The sequence below is a fragment of the Lissotriton vulgaris genome, chromosome 4_1 (genome assembly GCF_964263255.1).
Source record: "Lissotriton vulgaris chromosome 4_1, aLisVul1.2, whole genome shotgun sequence".
NCBI lineage: Eukaryota > Metazoa > Chordata > Amphibia > Caudata > Salamandridae > Lissotriton > Lissotriton vulgaris.
Window position 1 is genome coordinate 1,774,037,568 of NC_141691.1, and position 21,783 is coordinate 1,774,059,350.

Consider the following 21,783-nt stretch of genomic DNA (forward strand, 5'->3'; position numbering starts at 1 on the left):
CGCGCCTGTGCGGCGCGAATTCCGCGCCTGCGCTGACGCTTTAATGGGCGGGCGGGTTCGTGACGGAACCGTTCCGTCACAAGCACAGCTCACCCGCGAGCCGTGACGGAGCGGTTCCGTCACTAGTATGGAGCCGCCGCGCGGCCGCCCCACCCCCTTAGCGCTGCGGCGGAATAGCCGCCGCAGCGAAGGGGTTAATAATCATACTTTTTTCTACCTACAATGAAAGTGTTGCTGACAACAACGTGTTTCTATTCACCACAAGAGTCCTACTGATTCATAAAACTATTACTAAACGTAGGCTCTGTTCAATGTTGGTCACTAACAGCAAGGTAAAGGACACCTTCACTGTGTGGGCAACTCCTCTTAAAGCGAGACAGTAACAGTGGGGTGTTCGGGAGCACATAAACACACCCCTTGAAGGCAGACACGACCTGTGAGCATTTTCATAAAGCACTTTAATGGGTCATGGAAGTAAATATTCCCTTTTTTCCACTTGCAACGCTCTTTACCACATTTGTGACGGAGATAAAGGTTTCCAGAATTCGGGAAGGTTGAGCTCCATGAGACAGATGACAGCTAGCATTCTTCGACTTAAATGAATGCTCTGCTTGGGTGCTCCATGCTAAGGCCTATGGCCACATGTGGAGTGCTGTCACATTTTTGAATAGTATGTCAACAAAGGACTACACATAAAATGGACTGGCCAGAAGAAGCTCCCAATATGCATATCCAGGGGGCACTGTTCCCCTGAATATTCAGAGATCCTACTGATTATATAAATATTTTCAAAAACATAATTTTTACTGCAACAGCCAGAGATAGCCAGTATAGGAAATTGGTTTTGAACCCTGAAGGCAGGCAAACTTTTTTTTAACACAATGATCGCGTACTGGACTTTTTATCCAAGCTAAATGCAGGTTTTTGTATTTAAGTACAAATGTGGGTATTGCTACAAAGTGTGTACAATTCTGCATGTTTTCCAGGTTTCTTCTGTACCTAACATAGTAACAAAGCCTCGTCGTCACTAGTTTCAGTTTTCTGTGTTCCTTCCAAACAGGAATCTGGTATTTGGGCAGTGTGTACTATACCACAGTGCTCACAGGGGCCATCCCGGTTACATGGCCTCACTCCGTAGTGTGTGGCACTGTAGGGTTGTCTTAATGCTTGTCCTTGTTCCGAAGGAACATCAATTAGAGGTCTTGAACAGTCACTCATATCAAAATCTGAGGCTACGTCAGACACAGGTATCAGCATTTCAACATCATCATCATCATCTTCTCTTGCACTTCCAGCACCATCAAGCTGTCGTAGTGGACTCTGACTCTGGGTCACAGAGCTAGACCTACCCAGAGTAAAGCGTACCCAACGCAATCCTTGAGTCATACGACTTAGGGCACTGGTGAGCTGGTGGCGTGCAGGACTCACCCCGGACACCTCCACACTAGGAATTTCCCTTCCAATCTCAGCGGTTCCATTGCCAGAATTCTGAAGCAAAGAGCTTCCACAGGCTCCAATTGGAGATTCAATGGCAGACACAAGGGGAACTTTGAGAGGCAGAGGGGCGGCCGCCCCACCGACAGCTCCTGCTGCATCCCTTCTCTCATGTTCGTGATCGGTGTCATCTGATTCAACCGAAAAGAGACCACGAAGGGCATGGTTCCTTTCTGGCTCTCGACCGGCAACCTGACCGGCAACCACATCGTCTCCATCTGAGGACACCAATGCAAGAGATCCCGACTGTCGCGATCTTGCAAAATTAAAAATCCGATTCCAAATGTTACTTGATCTGCCAGCAATTGGCAGCCTTATTGAGGTAAATCCAAGCTGAGAGCGCACAGCAAGCCGCAGGTTCTCCAACACTGAAGCCTGGGAGAAAAAGAGAAAAATAGCAGAAGTTTAGCATGAGTTTTGTAAAGTTGTTATTAAACTGAAAATGAGAAGCCTGGCATATTAGGGAAGAATAAGGTTAGATAAACGAAAACAAAAGTTCAGCAAGTAATTTGCTCGAAGACTATACATGAATTACTAACAGGAAGACGAGGAGAGTCTCACATTAGATTTTGCTTGAAATCTATTTTATTCAGTAAACACACAAATGTAACAGGAAAGAAAAACAGTGACTAACAATCTCTTTAGTATTAATTACCTTGATGCCACAGTATGTTCGTCAAGCCCTGGCAGCGAGCTTGGAGGGGAGGAATGGGACACAGGCTGCATGCCGTAGTGATGGACACCCCCCCCCCCCCACCCCCACCGCTCCATAGCAGCACCAGTGGTGCTTCCTACACAGCATGCAGATGTTAGCCCCTCTGGGCTAATATCCACACAGTCTCCCTCTTCTCCCTCAGTCATCTGGTATGAGGGAGTGCCAGAAAAAGAGGAAACTTCCACTCGCCAAATGAGCGATCAAAACTGGCTACTCCTTCTCGCGGGCCGGTGACTCAAGCACCTACTTACCTTGGTTGGGTAGGTTATTTGGGAACTAATAGCCCATGGGCACCAGGACAAATTCGTAAATGAACTCTTGGTGCCCCCTCCAACCCCAGTATTTTTACTCTTGCATTTCATTCCAGGGAAAAGCTGAAATCAGCTAGAACGCCTGGAAATACCAAAATAAAATAAGGTACTTGGGTCGGTAACCCACTTAACCCATACGCATCTCCCAATGCCCTAGATAAAGAAAACACAGCAGAACCATCTCCACCTGCTGGGGCATTATTCACGTTCTGAGGAGGATCAGGCATTATCTATCCCTGCAGGCAAGGAAACAGCTTGCTGTCGCCCTCATTTGCTCCAGGCTGGACTACTGCAATGCGCTGTATGCGGGAATGAATAAGAGCCTACTGCAGCGCTTGCAGGTAGTCCAGAATGCCGCTGCCAGATTTGTCCTAGATCTTCCTAGATGCACCTCAGCCACAGCAGCTAGAAAGCTGTTGCATTGGCTTCCGGTTGAAGACCGCATTCATTTCAAGACCCTATGTATGACCTATAGGGCCTTAGCCAAAAACAGCTCCACCGGTGTAGGATCCATCCTGTCCCGCTACACCCCTTCTAGGGATCTGCGTTCCTCTGGCAGACTCCTCCTATCTATCCCCCGTTTCAGGAGAGCGAAATGGGGTGGGTAGGGCCTTCTCCACCTGGGCGCCCAAATGGTGGAATGCCCTCCCGCTGGAAATAAGATTCCTTCCCACTCTTCACGCATTTAGAAGGGCTCTGAAAACACATCTCTTTGCGCAGGCGTATATGTAGTGGCGTATTTTTTGCATTTATGATCTGTTTTGTTAGGCGCCTTGATGCCTTCGGGGTATTGTTTGCGCGTTATAAATTTTCTTTCAATTCAATTCAACACCATCTGCCCTGGCATGTCTCCGCAGCGGGCGGCGCAGACTGGAGGGCTTGTGCTTCACAAATAGGTTCATAGATTTCAATGAGTGCTTTGCTCCACTGAGCCAGTAACTACAAAAACATTATCTGACTGGTAGAAACACCACTTAACAAGACTTCATTTTTGGCTTTTTCTCATTAAACAGGCCTTGCCAACCCATAGATGTGGGGGGTCGCCACTTGTGTCTGAAGAATTCACAGTGACTGTGGATGGTAAGCTAACTGCTGCCAGCAGTGGATTTCTGTATGGTTACTGATGTAAATTCTAAGTAATTGTGAATATTCATGCAGTAAACTAACATGTAGTAAGGCATTATGGGCAGGATATTTTTGCGTAAAATACAAAAGGAGGATCTTGATGGATTTTTCAACTGGTTTACATAAACAAATCAGGTATTAATAGCTTTTCATATCATTAAGCTTGTGACCAAAACCTTTAGATTGTTTAAACTGAGTAAAAATGTAAAACCTAAAAGTGCTTCATCCTACTTCTCACAGCCCAGATCCCTTAATGGTTGGATCTCTCTGTATACTCCTCGATCATCCATCCTTTTCAACTACCACCAATCACCTACTGAAACATCTAATCACTTTCGGCTTACCGGAACCTTAAGGGACAGGCCTATCAATTCTTTTTGATGGCTATCCTAAACTGGGGACAGCAACACTGGATGAATCTCAACCTCATCATATTTGGTCACTGGAGACTTAGCCTGCAACAGAATAAACCTGCCTCCAGTACCAGTGGTAACAATGTTCCGGTTTACTTATATTTATCTCGGGTGAACAACATTCCTGCTGTTGCATATATATCTTTTTAATTTGAAATACTTAAGAAAAATGCACCACATGCTTATGTTTCCACATTCTGAATACCTTCATTATTCCTCGATTACTCTTGCCTTTTTACTTTTAAACTGCACCAACATTAATTCCTACCTCATGGCTCCAACACCTTTCTATTGGTCCATTTTCTCCTCCTCAAATACAGATTATGTTATCCCTGCTGTATGATCCCAATACCTGGATGGACTGCCACTCTCTGGAATTCTGTCCTGAAGCTTATCTTTAATGTCTAGTCAATTGTTCCTATTTCCACTGCTTCTGTCTCACTTTCATGATTCCTTTTTACTCCTCGCCATAAATGTGGTTTTACTCTACACAAATTCTCACTTCCCTTCCAGGTTCCCTTATGCTCAGTCTCACTTCAGATCCTCTACTGGGTCCTATAATATGTAAATCTATTCCCATTCCTCTCTGGTTTGTCCTCCTACCCTCTTCTTTCGGCACCTGTAAAAAATGCACTTACTGGTCGCTGCTGAATTTCTGATCACTGCATGCTGCTACATTTATTTGCATATTTAGTGTTTGCAACCGTTTTAAGTGGAATTTATCTATACTGCTTGAACAAAAATGCTGAATGATTAAGTAAATTAAACACAATTAAATCTATCCAGTTGCCATGTCCTTTAGGCTAGTCCTGTCATGTATACCCCTATTACATACATTTGTCCCATCCAGACGACAATAACAATTCTAAAAAGGTGACCTTTTACTTAGTAGCTTGCTCCTGTCTCTTCGACACCAGACTCTAAGTATTCTATCATAATCCCTGTCCCTAATGTACATAAACATATCCTTAGGCACGGCAGAATTATTCTGTCTAACGGTCACCACTTTTTCCATCCCTGGCCAACAGCCAGCTGTGCATGTTCGCACTTGTTTAGAAAAGCATTGGTGATTTTTTCAAAACATTTGTGATTGTTTTAAAAACATATTGTTTCTAGAAAAAACCCTGAAGTGACCACTTTAGTATAAAAGACCCTCACCCCCCCCCCCCACAAATTAGAGAAGTCCTTCCAAACTGACACGGGCCCTGCATGCTAAATCTTCGACACACAGCGGTCAGACATCCTTTGCGGGGAGTCATCCTCGACGCAGAGATGAGGCCCTTCATTCTAAACCATCAGGTGAGGGGGCTGATTCTTCCCTATGGGTTTCTAGGCTACATATACACATAGCTATAAGCATATATACCTACACATACATATCTAGGCTAGGTACATTTAGGCAAATTACTTAGGGCACGCATTTTAGGAATATGCAAGTGCTTCTGTTTTTATCTGAACTGCTTCTGTTAATCTTATTAGTACTATGGTAGAATTCTATCTATGATTTACTATATTAGTGCTAGCAATCTTTCTTGTATGCTGCTGTCTCCAGATTGTTGCAGCACACATGTTTTACAGAAGTGTGTCGCTGGACCAAAATATTCTTATTGAAACGTCCTAATCACCATCCTGTGTATTTTCAGAGAGTCAGTAAGCATGAGTGCCTGACCAAATGTACTCTACTGTTTTCCGCGATCCCTGGGGAATCAGGGTTGTCATGTTCAGTGGTTGCCAGAGACTACCTATACCACTGTAGAATACAGGGGCATAGTAGGGGCACTGTCCAGATAGCTGGTCTTGCTGCAGTCATATCCTGTGGGGGTGTAAGGAAGCGGTTGGTACACCAAGCCCTCCGTTTTGGTCATCCAAAATGCGCAGGTCCTGGGGGATTCCTAGGAACTACACGACACAGTCACTGTAAGCGCATCTTAGGACGATAGACAATTTTTCGTCTTCTCTCCGAGTGATTCAAAGCACTGGACATTTAACAGGCAGTAAATACCAATTTTCCAAATACAATTCACATGCTAAGGGGCCACTTGACCCTTGAAAGGAATTACTTATCACCTCTAAGCATGCGGTGCTGGAACGTTTTTTCTTGCTATGCTATACTGATACGGCTTCGCAAGATCAACTCTGATTTTCTTTACTTAGGTCCTTAAATTTCCAATTTGGTTATTCTGGTTATTATTCATTACTGTTAGTAGTGTTAGTGCCAAGAAGGCAAATACAAGCCAAATGTTAGGCCTTAAAGTTTAATATCACAAGAGTACATGCATCATAAAATAAGTGCTGATTCAGCCTTTTCCTATCTTGAAAACCATATTCAAACCGTAGGTCTGATATTGATTCTACTGGAAACAGTGTAGAAATGTAGAACTGTATCAAATTCCTTGACACATACATTTGAATAGTTAAATTTTTCTTGTATCATTTTTCCTGTTTTTAAATAATTTGTCATTTTCGTTTTTTTCTCGTCTCCGGACTAGGGAATATTTTTGTACAGGACATTTCACACATCACACTCCAATGTCACTCTTGCGTTACTGGCACTTTTAAATTAATTTGCACACCCATCAACAATGCCATTCTTTATTTTTCATGCTTTAAGTCACAACTTTTAGTCTTGAAAACCACGACAAATAAAACATGGATCAATGTTTTGTTTAGCAATAATTGTTAAGCTTTTGTTAAAAAAAATTACAAAAATATTCCTTCCCAAAGATTCTTCTTAAATGCAAGATTATTGGATATTTCCAGTTTGTAAAAGAAAAGTCAGAGGAAGGTAATCATATATTGGTGCAACACAACACACTGACAAAATAATGTTATAGGCACTGATGTTTTCCACAATATTTTTTAGAATTTATTTTTAACTTGTTCCTTTTTTGAGGCTTGGGAGCGTGCACATTAAGGTAAATTTCAGAAAAATAGTGTCCCTGAATTCTTAATTTTGCTGGAGTTTGAGGCACAGCCATGTAGAATCTCTACACAAAGAAGACAAATTAAACCAACAGTTACAAATCTGATACTATACATTTTTTCAATTTAAGCTATTTTGGAAAGTCTAACCTTGACCCTGCCCCCAGGCAGGTCTCTCGCCACACCACTGTGCTGCCCCTGTCAGTGTCAGTGTCTGCCCATCCTCTACTGCTGCATTGTGCCTGGTTGTATTGTGTATTGTCATCTGTTGTTGTGCCTTTCTGCTACGCTGTGCCTTCTCCATTGACTCTCATCTTCCCCCTTGTTGTCTCTTATTTCCTCTGCTGATGCATTGTGTCTAGTTGTGCGAATTGTGATCTGTTGCTGTTTCCATTGACTGTGCGAAATGTGATCTGTTGCTGTGCTTCTTCCATTGACTTTTTCTTCCCCCTTGGAATCTCTTGTTCCACCGTGCCCTGTGCCCTGTCTCTGCCTCCCGTTTCCCCACGTTGCCCTCACCCGCTGTTCCCGCCTCTGCGTCACTGCAGTCCCGCCCCCCGGTGCCCATTCGCTGCCCCGCTCCCACCTACCCTTGTATGGGGCCGCGCCACTGGCGCGCCTAAGGCAAGTCCATCTGCGCCTGGACCGCGCCCAGCGCCAGGAGCCCTGGCCCAGTGAACTCCACGAGTCTCGCCTCTGCTACAACTCCAGCACCTTCCACGCACTCAACGCTGGACGATCACGCACCTGCTGCCTGGCCGCCCGGAAGTGCACCCAAGGAACCTTCTCCTGCTGGAACTGCAGCTTCACCAGCATCCGGCCCACCAACCCACCTACCAAAGAACCCAACTTCCTCAGATGCATCCTGCTCAACACCCGCTCCGCACTCAAACACGCCATTGAACTCTGGGACCTACTTGACACTGACGCCCCACACGTCGCCTTCCTGACAGAGACCTGGCTAAACCCCTCCTCGGCACCCAACATTGCCATAGCCATCCCGGAAGGCCACAAGATCACCCGCAAGGACCGCACCAACGGAGTAGGAGGAGGAATTGCCATCATCCACAAAACACTCTCAAAGTCTCGACAGACACCAACGACACCCTCAGCACCGCCGAACACCTGCACTTCCAGATCCACACCGACCCCAACACCACCCTCAGAGGCACCCTCGTCTACAGACCCCCCGGACCCCGACCGCAGTTCAGCGACTCCATCGCCGACTTCATCAGCACACACGCCCTCGCCTCCACAGACTACATCCTCCTCGGGGACCAGAACTTTCACCTCAAGAACAACAACGACTCCAGCTCCTCCACCCTGATTGACAATCTCGCCAACCTCGGAGTCAAAGAACTCGCCATTACACCCACCCACTCCGCCGGCCACACGCTTGATCCCATCTTCTCAGCAAGCACTCACATCCTCTTCAACCGCACCACCGAACTCCACTGGACCAACCACAGCTGCATCCACTTCACCTCCTGAAAACCCACCACACACCACCGCACCCAGCAGATGCCTCGAGCAAGGTCACCGAGGACCAGCTAAACACCGTCTTCGCCCAGAGCCCACCCGCGACCGACCTAGACGCATCAGCAAGCAGCCTCAGACAATGGATTGACGACTGTGCCAACACCCTCGCCCCGCTTAAGAAGCCCTCCAACACCCACACCGGCAAGAGAGCCAGCTGGTTCACCGAAGACCTCCAGGCCTCCAAGCGAACCTGCCCAAAACTCGACAAAAACTGGATTCGTGAACGAACACCAGAAACCTACACAGCCCACAAGAACGCCACCCGCAGCCACCACCACCTCATCAGAACCGCCAAAAGGACCTCCTTTAAAGACCGCCTAGACAACAACTCACACAACAGCAAAGAGCTCGTCACCATTGTGAAGGAACTCTTTAACCCCAGCTCCAACACCAATGACATGCCACTGTCACAAGACCTGTGCGACTCGCTCGCCACCTTCTTCCATTGCAAGATCGCAGACATCCACGACAGCTTCTATGCCGTAACCACCCCGGCAACCGCCGAGACCCCAGCTCCCACGACCACCACCCGCACCAACCGCCTGCTCGCCTGGACCAACATCAACGACAACGATATCATCACGATAATGAAGACAATCCACTCCGGATTCCCGGAAGACCCCTGCCCACTCCACATCATCAACAAAGCCAGCAGCACCATCGCACCCCATCTACGGAAAACAATCAACATCTCCTTCGAGACAGCAACCTTTCCAGAGAGCTGGAAGCACGCAGAGATCAACGCCTTACTCAAGAAACCCAAGGCGGACCCCAAGGACCTCAAGAACTTCCGACCCATCACCCTACTCCCGTTCCCGGCGAAAAGGCTGTCAACAAACAACTGACCAGCTTCCTCGAGGAGAACATCATCCTGGACCTGTCCCAGTCTGGGTTCCGCAGCAACCACAGCACCGAAACTGCCCTCATCGCCGCCACCGACATCAGGACCCTGCTTGACAACGGAGAAACCGCGGCCCTCATCCTCCTGGACCTGTCAGCCGCCTTTGACACGGTCTGCCACCGCACACTACGATCACGCCTCCACGACGCCCGAATTCAAGAGAAGGCCCTGGAATGGACCACCTGCTTCCTCTCTGGTAGAACACAGAGCGTCAGCCCTCCCCCCTTCTGCTTCGAAGCCACCGAGATCATCAGCGGCGTAACCTAAGGCTCATCCCTCAGCCTAACGCTGTTCAACGTCTACATGGCACCACTCGCCCACGTCGCACGACGGCACAAACTCATCATCATTTCCTACGCTGATGATACCCAGCTGATCCTCTCCCTCACCAAAGACCCCCACACCGCCAAAACAAACCTCCACGAAGGAATGAAGGCTGTCGCCTACTGGATGAGAAACAGCCGACTGAAGCTGATCTCGGGCAAGATGGAGGTCCTTATCCTCGGACCCATCCCCTCGGCCTGGGGCGACTCCTGGTGGCCGACTGCACTAGGAGCACCCCCTACACCCACCGACCACGCACGCAACCTAGGGGTCATCCTCGACTCCACTGTGTCCATGACAAAGCAGGTCAACACCGTCTCCTCCTCTTGCTTCAACAACCTCTGCATGCTTCACAGGATCTTCAAGTGGATTCCAACCGGAACTAGAAGGGGGGTCACCCAGGCCCTCATCAGCAGTAGACTGGACTATGGCAACGCACTCTACGCAGGAGCCCCGGCCAAACTCCTGAAGCTGCTCTAACGCATCCAGAACACTTCCGCTCGCCTGATCCTCAACATCCCTCTCCGCAGCCACATCACACCCCACCTGAGAGACCTGCACTGGCTCCCCATCAACAAGAGGATAACCGTCAAACTCCTCACCCATGCACAAAAGGCACTCTACAACACTACAACACTAGACCAGCGTACCTCAACAGCAGACTTAGCCTTTGCACCCACACCCACACCCAGCAGCTCCGCTCCGTAGACCGCGTCCTCCCCTTCGTCTCCTGCTTCCAAAAAGTGACCGCCGGCGGCAGATCATTCTTCCACCTCGCCGCCAAGACATGGAACACCCTCCCCATCCGCCTACGGCAGACCGAAGACCTCCTAACCTTCAGGAGTCTCATCAAGACCTGGCTCTTCGACCAGTAGCAGCGCCCCCTTCCCCCCCAGCCCCCCCCCCCCCCCAGCGCCTTGAGACCTCATGGGTATGTAGTGCGCTTTAGAAATGCTATGATTGATTGATTGAATGTTTATTTGATGTCAGGTTATGAACAGATAACTAAGAGTATTAATTATAGTTTAGATGGTTTATGAAACCAAGCAATAAACGTTATAATTAGCAGTTATAATATTTACATGACTTTGTTTAACTACGGAATCAGGCCCTAAATAAAGACATAGGGAATTAATACAGTATTCATCTTTTGTGATGTTAAAGCAGGCACATTTAATCTGGCTGCATGAAATAAAGTTATGACGTTTTGAATTTAAAAAAAACGCTCTAACTGAAAAAAAGGGGTTTCGGTAATTAATTTGTTAATCCTGGAACCTTGCCCTGTGGCCGCATAAGCAGTGGTCATAGAGGAAGTACTAAAAAAAAAAAAAAAAAAAAAAAAAAAAGGCCGGCCGCCCGCCATTACACGTTTTCAGTATTCTACCTTAGAGCTGAAACGTTGTCACCACAGAAGGACCGTATGCCATGGAGTGGACCTAAAACCGAGGAGATGTTGTGATAAAACTACTTACTCAACTACTCAGGAGGCAGGATGAGCATGGGAAGGGGAGGCAGAGTTTTTCATGGAGATAGGCAGTTCTCGCCTTGCAAGGGGGCAGAGTATAAATCCGGACGTGCTCGTCCTATAGTTTTTGACCTGCTTTGATAGAGAAACCAGAACACAGACTGCATAACTTGCTGATATGCTATGATGCAACTTGTCGTTAGCAAAATGCAATGTAACAAGCATGAAGTGAATGTATATTATAACAGATGTAAAAGCTCAGTCACATTAGGTAGTAGCCTGCGCTATATACAGTTGCAAATAAATACATGGGAGACTGCAAGCAGTGATAGTCGCAAGAAAGAATGACTATCGTTTTCACCTGGCAAGCGCTTCAAAGAAATACTGCTTTTTAATTGTTCATAAGAACCAGAGGTTACTTTACAACTGAAGGATGGTGCTATCCCCGTAAAGGACAGCGCATCATCGCTTTCTATGCAAAGGAGCGTTTTGATTTTAAACTGTAAGACTTCACTGCCATCTGGTGGTTTAAACAGGATACGCAAGCGAGATCGAAATAACTAGAAATGTAAGACGTTAACATGCAATGACAGACTAGAACTTCGTCAAGAAACTCTGTCCTGTAATATTCAGTTATAGGAATAAAGTTGATCACAAATGATGTGCAGGCCTATACGTCGTGCTGACGTCAGTTGCCTTCGATACTGCCTCTGCCCCCAGATACAAAGCCCCAGTAGCAATTTGGTGTATATTGTGCAGATTCCTAGACTTGGGATCTGATTCATGTTTACAGGCCAATCACAGAACAGGGAGGATGAGCGGGACGGTCAGAAATATGCAGCTAGATATAGTCTCTACCAGAAAGTGTTTTACCAAAGGTAAGAAACTTCTGCTCGATACTTCTAGCTGGTGATTCCTCACCTTTTGAATAAATACCAAAGCAATACCTATGCAGAGGTGGATCTGTGAATGGCCTCAAACCTGCATGACCGAACATCATATCACCAACAAGCTCACCATGTATAAGCAGATAAACTCTGTCTCCTCAGCCTGCTTCCCCACCCTCCGCATGCTCCGGAAAATACTCAAATGGCTCCCCACCAACACCAGACGCACCGTCACCCAAGCCCTCATCACCAGGGGGCCTGGACTAACGAAACTCCCTCTAAGTGGGCATCACCTCACAGGTACTTAGCAGACAGCAAACTATGCAAAATGATGCAGCCAGGCTCATCTTCGACCTTGTGAGAAGAGCTCACATCACCACCCACCCCAGAGCGCTCCCCTGGCTGCCCGTGCAAGAAGGTTGCCAGTTCAAACTGCTGACCCATGTCTAAAGGCCATGCATAACAGAGGACCAGCCTACCTGAAACAACTTCCAGGAACCTGGCAGACAATTGCCCTTTGCCTCCCTCTCCTCACCCAAACGCCCCGCATAAACAAAAGCAGAAGCGGTGGCCGCACCATCTCCTGCCTAGCTGCCAAGACCTGGAATGGCCTCCCACTTCACCTCCGGACAGCATCCACTGTACAGAAGTTCAGAGATGGGCTAAAAATCTGGATGTTTGACTAACAACTACCAGTAGCAGTAGCAGTCCCCCCTCTTCCAGTGCCTGGATACCCTCACGGATAAGCTGCACTCTATAAATCATTGATTGATTGACCGAGCAGACCTAATTCCCTTTCCGGCGAACTTGACCGTCCAAGGCAATAGTGCTTTGTGAAAGTATGGAGGGGGACCCCCTTCTAGCTGCATGGCAAATGTCTAGGACAGAGACTCTGCTTGCCAATGCAGTGGCAGAAGATTTTGGCCCTGGTAGAAATAGCATGCAGTCCTTCTGGAGTCTACTTTTTGGCTATAACGTAGCATATCCTAATGTACAGCACGGTGCAGTGGGAGATGGTTCTCTTCTGAACTGCCTTGCCTTTTCTCGCTCCAGAAAACTCCACATAGAGCTGATCAGCCATCTGGTGGTCTTTGGTAAAATCTATGCAGAAGCTCACCGCTCTCTTGGGGTCCAAGTGATAGAGTCTCTCCTCTTCCTTAGAGGGGGGAGGCAGAGCAAAGAATGCAGGCAGTTTGATGGTTTGACCAACTTGGCATGACATCACGATCTTTGGCAGAAAGGAAGCCCTAATCTGCAGAACCAGTTTGTCTGGGAAGAAGGTAGTTAATGGTGAAGTGGCACAAAGTGCCTGAAGCTCATTCACACGTCATGCGGAGGTGATGGCGATGAGGGATACTGTCTTAATGGTAAGGATCCGCAGGGGAAAGCTGTGAAGCGGCTCGAAAGAGTGCACATCAGATATGAAGGGACCAGATTAAGATCCCTTTGGGACATTACAAAAGGAGGAGGAAACACGTGTTCTAGCCTTTTCAGAAATTGTAACACAACTGGTGATTTAAACAATGAGGGCTGATCAGGCAATGTTAAGAAGGCTAAAAAATAACCCTTAACCATGCCCGAAGCAAATCAAACAAGAGAACATCAGACAACTTGGGTTGGAGGGAATTATTTATTCCACAAATGTTTTTCAATTCCATGTTTTTGTTTTTACAGTGAACTTTTCAATTGTTGTGTGTGAGGTCCTACAAAATAGGTGACAATTAAATATGGTGAAAAAATGGAACACAAATAGGGCAACCTGGTAACCCCAGAGGATCTATATAAATATATAATGAATCCCCTGAATGAAAATACTTTTCAAAATGGAAGTAACATTATCTGCTAGCTAATTATATCTAATCAACAATTTAAGTATAATGTTGAGGCATACTTTTCTGTAAATCAGTATTTCATGTGATTTATTATATCACAAAATACAGAAAAATCATAACACAGGGTTCGAAAAATACATTAAAATTGAATCACACTTCTCTGCGGTAACACTTGGATAGGATGTTTAGAATACACATTGATGAAAAACCAAGGCGACACAGTAATCACTCAACATTGATATCATCCAATTAAAAAAAAAGATTATGAGGAAAGGAAATTTAGCATGTAAATATTATAGTTGTGATTATAGCGTAGACATTTTGGTCCTCGGTTGTCACCAAGTACATGTGACCATATTCAGGCATCAATCTGATGTCAGTCAGACTGCAACCGACAGCTCGTCAGTTGCGGTCCCATAGCCATCTGATGCTACGGTCCGACTGCCGCATTACAATGAGGCAGGGGGAGGGAAATTCCGATGCTTTGCCCGTTGGACGAACAGTAATCCCTACAATAGGGGCGGTGCCTGCTCAAGCACCGCCGTAGGGATTACAATGTCCCTTTCCGCCTGCCCTTTCATGGCGGTTTGCCCACCATGAATAGGCAGGTGGAAAGTGACATTGGGGGCCCCTAGTCGGGCCCCCTTTCCCTCTCCTATGGGGCCTAGGAGGCACCTATGGTGCCCCCCCTACATACCCCTGCATCATGTGGCAGGCACCATCGTGCAGGGATGTTTAAAAAGTGTACATTTTCTAATGCAGCTTGTGCTGCAGCTTGCAGCACAAGCCACATTGGAAAATACACACTTATGCAGTCGCATTATAATAAGGGCAGCTGGACCGCCAACTCCTTGTCGGGCGGTCCCGCTTCCGCTATGGTGCCAGTCGGGACGCTCCTCCAACCAGCATCAAAATGATGCCCTAAGTGTCGCAGTGTAACAAACATATATGGTCCACTGACAAATCTACAACACAAAAAAAGTATATTATGTAAGTTCATATTTTTCTCATGTAGAATCAAATAGGAAAATAGGCCACCAATATCCAAAAATATGGCTCAAAGTGGTCAGTGAAAAGATCAAAGAAAGCACCATAGCCCACAAAACCTGTGACAAAGTGTAACACAACTAAAGTACCAAAGTCACACAAAAACAACAATTTAACCCAGATGTTTACTCACAACGGGCTTCCAAAACACTGAACTTAATCCTAAACGGGTCCTTGGATCCCGGCGTCACTGATATGTTATACCAATATACAACCTAAAAACAAAGAATGTACTCAAGCTCAATAAATGACTGTGTAATTACACCTGTGTGCACATCTAAAATAAAACATATTCATCTCACGATATAGAACTGAGTACAGTACCCATAAGGAGATTCATGAAACCAAGGTAACCATGGTTACCAGACTGGAACTAGTCTGAGCTGTGGCAATTGCTTTAGAAGCACTTATCACCGCAAGCACTTAACTGAAATCAAACCAATCTGACAAGGGAACATCTGTGTGTCCCTAAGACGGCATGATCGCTGATACAATCAGTCCATCACTCTGCACACATCTTGAGCAATGAATTAAGCGTTACTCTTGTATATCTTGCCCCTGAATGTTCAACAATCCATAATTATGAAATGCCAAGACTAAATCCTGACAACCTAATAATCAAATGTCAACACACTCGTGCTTACCTGAATTCGAAAGTAACTGATAAGGAGACGACCTCTGCTTCACTAAATCACCGTGGGGGCGCGCGAGCTGTGCTGTTCCCTCAGCCAGTTTACCCATGACTAGGAAACTGACGAATATAAGCATGCTACTCGAGCGCCATTTTGGTTACAAAACAATGCTTATGTATGTGATTTATTGATGTATAGGCTGTCTCCTTGTCAGTTTCGTTGGATTTCAGATATGCATGAGTGCATTGATATTTAGTGATTAGGTTGTCAGGATTTAATGTAGCCATTTGGTAATTTTGGTAATTAATGTAGCCATTTGGTAATTTTGGATTGTTGAATTTTCAGGGACAAGAGTGAAATCAAATTCATTACTCAAGATGTGTGCAGAGTGACAAACTGATTATACGTGTGCAAGTTTTCTACAACGTAGACCCTTCCCTGGTCTGTTAACCATGGTTACCTTTGTTTTGGTAATCTCTTTAGGGCACCATACTCCGTTCGATATTGTGAAATGAGTATGTTTATTTTAGATGTGCACACGAGTGTTATAACATGGTCATGTGTTGAACTTTAACAAATTATCCGTTTTTAGGTTGTACATTGATATAACACATCAGTGACGCCGGGATCCAAGGACCTGTTTAGGATTAAGTTCAGTGTTTTGGAAGCAAATTGTTGTTCTTGTGTGACTTTGGTACTTTAGTTGCGTTACACGGATATTTTCACTGAGCACTTTGATCTATATTTTCGGATACATTGGTGATGTACTTTTCAATTAGTTTGTGGATGAGAAGAATATGAGCTTATATGAGGTCATTTTATTTTATAGTAGATTTGTCAAGGGTCCATATACGTTTGTTAAATCGCAAAAAAATTGTCAGTTCACAAACAAAATATGCCTCAACTTGCTAATTTAATTGCTATGTATGTATAATTAAGTTAGCAATGTTACTGCCATTTTGAAAAGTATTTTTCTACGGGGGGGGGGGGGATTCTTTGTGCATTGACTAAATATGCTGAACAATGTTTTCTCTGCTCTGAGCTAATGTAGGATTTAAACATTTTCAGCAGACAGACTCAACACAAGGATCAAACTGCTTTTTTGTCATACGTTAAGTAGCACAGCAAAATGCAATTCACCAATCTACAGAGACCTCCACTGTATCTACTTCTTCCTGAGTGGAGATCTCTGCCACAGAGGTGTGGAACACAGCACATGAAGGTATACAAATTAGTAGTACATGTGGGAGGAACCTGGGGGAGCAGTGATCATGTCGACTAAATACTACAAACGAGAGGGGTTTAGGGAAAAGGAAAGAGGTGTTTGGGAGGACATACTAATACAACACACACACACAAAGGAGTAAGGCAATTGCAGATTACAAAATATCCTTCTAAATTTACTACAGCCAGAATGGTGTCAAAACTGACGCAAATGTATTCCATCCCATTCTTGCAGTAAGTGAAGCAACACATGATCAAATCCAAGTATTGCAACATTCTCCCATAGAAATTAATGGAGGCTAGAAATTAAAATAAGACCCAACAGGAACTAATGTTAAATATATGTGTGTGTGTATATATATATTTGTGGTGATGTGGTTGCACTTTAACGCAAAATAAAAAAGAAGCACCAAATTGGGGTCTACCTCGTCTTCTTGTGTGTGTTGGCTGTCTGTTTTCGGGCAAGAAAACTGAAGGACGAGTCTTTGCAGCATATATATATATATATATTAAAATAAACTATATTTAAAAATAACACATTAAAATTAATTAAATGTAACATTAAATTAAGTTATATTAATAAAAATTAAAATGTGAGGGCTTTTTAATGGTTTAAAAATGTATATTTATATACTAAACTAAAAAACTGAAATGATAATATTTAATGCGCACCTAACTTGATGTATTAACATGATTTGCATTTTTATTTATTATTTCTGGGTTAATAATTACTTTAAAATAAATTAGATTCGTTTTTTTTATAGATCTACATGTTTTGTTTTTATAAACTGCAAAATTCTGTGGGAGGCTCCATCCCCCTCACTGAGGGGTTGGAGACATAAGTTCACATCTAGATGTAAATCTCCACCCCGAAAGGATAAATAGCAAGACAGTGGAGAGTGATAACTCAGTGTCGGAGTAAATATTCATGAGTATAAGCACCTTAGGGAATGGGTCTCACTGTGTGCTGGCATTTTCTGCAGCAATCTGGAACATCGTGTATGCAGGCTTGAGAATGTCCTTTAACTCAGGTCCCATTAGTGAATTTGCATACCTTTATTTGAATTACATGAATGCTGATAGGTTCAGAGGAGTTGGGGGGAGGGGAGTGGGAGATGTGCTCAGCCCGTATGACTGGCTGGACCAGTTTGGATAGGTTTTCGCACTGAAGATGAAGTGGTCAAAATGCATGAATGATTTAGACCCTGTTATAGGTCTTGGGAACTGGAATGTGCTAGAGGAATTTGTACAGAGGTCACACAACAAACTGCCTAGCAGTGCACCACTGAAGTAGCAGGCATCACCCAATAAGAGCAACAAGTGATTCCAATGATTGCCAGACTCATTGAGGTCCCCGTATATGGTTTGAGCCATTCTATAGTGCAGGGATGGGGGACTGAACCACATGTGAGAAGAAAGAGTGAAAGTGAGTAAAACATTATTCTCCAGAGCCAGTAGCTTCGACTGCTACTGAACTGAATTCCGATGTGCCTCTTCCATGCAGGGTCAAATGAATATTGGGGAGATAGATTGTAGTACACAATTCCTGTGAATCTCTGCATCCATCTATGCACTATGCTTTATGTAGACCTGACATCCCTGTGTATCAGCAGCGATCACTGTTCTCACTTGCGGGGGGTAGACAGATAGCATGGAACTCGGGGACATAGGAATACGAGTCCAGTCATCATTGTGCATCTCTGTGCCACTGCTTTTGTCATGCATTCTGACATCACTGTTGTTCCTGTTATAATGTGCCCTCTGCACCGAACATGCTTTTTACAATGTGTACATAATAAGGACAATGCAAAAACGGACCAAACAGTTTACTGGAGTGTTATATTGGGGTCTTGAGCAGCCTAGCTCTTTGTGAAAATCTTAGAACAGGGGTCTTCAAACTGGAGGGCGGACCCCGCTAGTAGGGCCTCAGGGGATCCTGTGATGCGGGGTGGGGGCGGAGGGCAGGCTGTGGCCAAAAGAAGCATTATGCTGAAACTAGTGCTTGGGTTTCGGCAGTGGGCAAAGGTGGAGCAGTGAGCCACTCTGCAATGGGCCATCACTAGCTTCTTTTGCCATTTATATCCTAGCTGAGAGTATGTGTCGAAAGGGAAGGGACTCCAAATATTCTTCAAGTAAGGCCTGCCTGACCAGAATAGCATGTTTGGAAATCATGTATTTAGTTGCATTTTCAAAATGGTAACAGAATTTAACTGCAATGTTTAAATATGTCTCGTGCAAATAAATAGTTGAGACAAATTTAAACATTGCTAGCTTAATAGAATAATTGAGACAAGCATTGGAAATGCAATAGGGCTCGCATTAGGAAAGTTTGAGCTTTTGGTCTTATAAATGACATTTTTATTATTTATGTGTTATTTTTTAAAATAGCTAAATTAATAGCTTTGTCATTTACAATGCCAATAGTTTTAACTTTCGCAAATGTGACACCTATAGCATTTGTAAGGCAACATGTTTTATATTTACGGGACTTAGATGTATTGATATTACAAATAACAATTGCTTTTAATTTTTTTAAATAATTAATACTTAAATAATTTATTTAATTTGTAATGGCAATAGCTTAAACTTTTGTAAATAATTTTTGGGAAGATTATGTTAAGTGTTTTTTTATTGTGACGAAAATCCAAGAACAGAAGTGAAATATTAACATCTTTTTGTGATTTGTAATAAAGCTTGAAAGCTTGAAAACAGCTTGAAACATTGAAAGAATATATTTGAACCAGTGATGCTGCCGTGGTGCTGAGTGATGCTGTGGTTTCGCTGAGTGATGCTGTGGTTGCGCTGAGTGATGCTGTGGTTGCGCTGAGTGATGCTGTGGTTGCGCTGAGTGATGCTGTGGTTGCGCTGAGTGATGCTGTGGTGGTGCTGAGTGATGCAGTGGTGGTGCTGAGTGATGCTGTGGTGGTGCTGAGTGGGAGATGGGGAGAGGGAAAAAAAGGAGAGCAGGGAGAGGGAGAGGGTAAAGAGATGTAGAGAGGAGAGAGAGAGGGAGAGAGAGGGGGAGAGAGACGGAGACGGGGAGAGAGGAGAGGGAAGAGAGGGAAAGGGAGAGAGGGAAGTGAGGGAAAGGGAGAGAGGGAAAAGGAGAGAGGGTAGAGGGAGGGGAAGAAGAGAGGAGGAGGACGAGAGCGAAGGACGGAGGGGAGAGAGAGGGGAGGGAGAGAGGGAGAGAGAGAGGAGAGCAGGCAGATGGGGAGATGGGGAGAGGGAGAGAAAGGAGAGCAGGGAGAGGGAGAGGGTAAAGAGATGAAGAGAGGAGAGAGGAGAGAGAGAGGGGGAGAGAGAGGGGGAGAGAGGAGAGAGAGACGGAGACAGGGAGAGAGGAGAGGGAAGAGAGGGAAAGGGAGAGAGGGAAGTGAGGGAAAGGGAGAGTGGGAAAAGGATAGAGGGTAGAGGGAGAGAGGGAGGGGAAGAAGAGAGGGGGAGGACGAGAGCGAAGGACGGAGGGGAGAGAGAGGGGAGGGAGAGAGGGAGGGAGAGAGGGAGGGGAGCAGGCAGAGGGGGAGATGGAGAGAGGGAGACCAAGAAGCGAGTTCCTCCTGCAAACTAGCTTGAAAAGCCAGAGCTCGGGGTATGGTGGGTTGAGTCTGCACGGGCACACCATGCTGAGCAGCTGCAGCCCTGGCAGGGCTCTGAGGCAGCGTCTTCTGCCCTGGAGAGACGGCCGGGTGAAATAAGAAATAGAACAAGACGGACATGCGGGCTGTCAGAACTCCTGTCAGCCTTTGATGTAAAACACATTAAGAGGCATTCGCTGTCCTCATCTGCTTGTAGCCCTGGAATAAGACAAGAGGGTGGGTGCGAGCAGTTCACGGTCTGCTGCTAACATTGCCAAGCACAGGCACAATGAAAGGAAAACAAGGAATGCGAATGCGCGTGTGAAAATGCGCTGAAACTTTAAAAATAAATGTTACTAAATTCGACTAAATCAAGACTCTTGGGGGCGAACGTCAGCCTTTGATGTAAAACACATTGAGAGACATTCGCTATCCTCATCTGCTTGGAGCTCTGGAATAAGACAAGAGGGTGGGTGCGAGCAGTTCACGGTCTGCTGCTAACATTGCCAAGCACAGGCACAATGAAAGGAAAACAAGGAATGCGAATGCGCGTGTGAAAATGCGCTGAAACTAAAAAAATAAATGTTACTAAATTCAACTAAATCAAGACTCGGGGGCGAACTGGCGAAGCCCTTGTGAGTAGACTTGGACATTTCAAACTCTCTATTCATGTTAACGTTTGTATATTTTCGATGGGAGCATAAAAGCAGACACGGCCTGGCGGCCGTGAAACTGAAAGTACGGCCGGCGCTGGGAGGAGAAATGCAGAGGCGTGTGTGAAAATGCGCTGAAACTAAAAAAATAAATGTTACTAAATTCGACTAAATCAAGACTCTTGGGGGCGAACGTCAGCCTTTGATGTAAAACACATTAAGAGGCATTCGCTGTCCTCATCTGCTTGGAGCTCTGGAATAAGACAAGAGGGTGGGTGCGAGCAGTTCACGGTCTGCTGCTAACATTGCCAAGCACAGGCACAATGAAAGGAAAACAAGGACTGTGAATGCGCGTGTGAAAATGCGCTGAAACTAAAAAATTAAATGTTACTAAATTCGACTAAATCAAGACTCTTGGGGGCGAACATGCGAAGCCTTTGTGAGTAGACTTGGACATTTCAAACTCTCTATTCATGTTAACGTTTGGATATTTTCGATGGGAGCATAAAAGGAGACACGGCCTGGCGGCCGTGAAACTGAAAGTATGGCCGGTGCTGGGAGGAGAAATGCAGAGCGCACGCTGAGAAGCTTGTGGGAGGGAGGCTGGGCTGCCTTTGATGTGGTAATGTGAGGCAGGCAGGCAGGCGGCTGGTGGCATTGTGCACGCGCTTTTTAGGGCTTGCGCTTGCGCAATGACCTAAAAAGCACATGCACTGCATGG

At 45.5% G+C, this 21,783-nt stretch overlaps 1 protein-coding gene across 1 annotated transcript in view; it reads right to left on the reverse strand.

Moving 5' to 3' along the window:
* Window positions 1-453: 453 nt before the first annotated feature.
* LRP12 (LDL receptor related protein 12) overlaps window positions 454-21,783 on the reverse strand; it is a 189,171-nt gene continuing 167,841 nt past the window's right edge. The window contains exon 7 of the mRNA XM_086966104.1: window positions 454-1,869. Coding sequence (XP_086822230.1) covers window positions 1,000-1,869 — 870 coding nt within the window. The 3' untranslated portion in view covers window positions 454-999. The remainder of the gene's footprint in view (window positions 1,870-21,783) is intronic.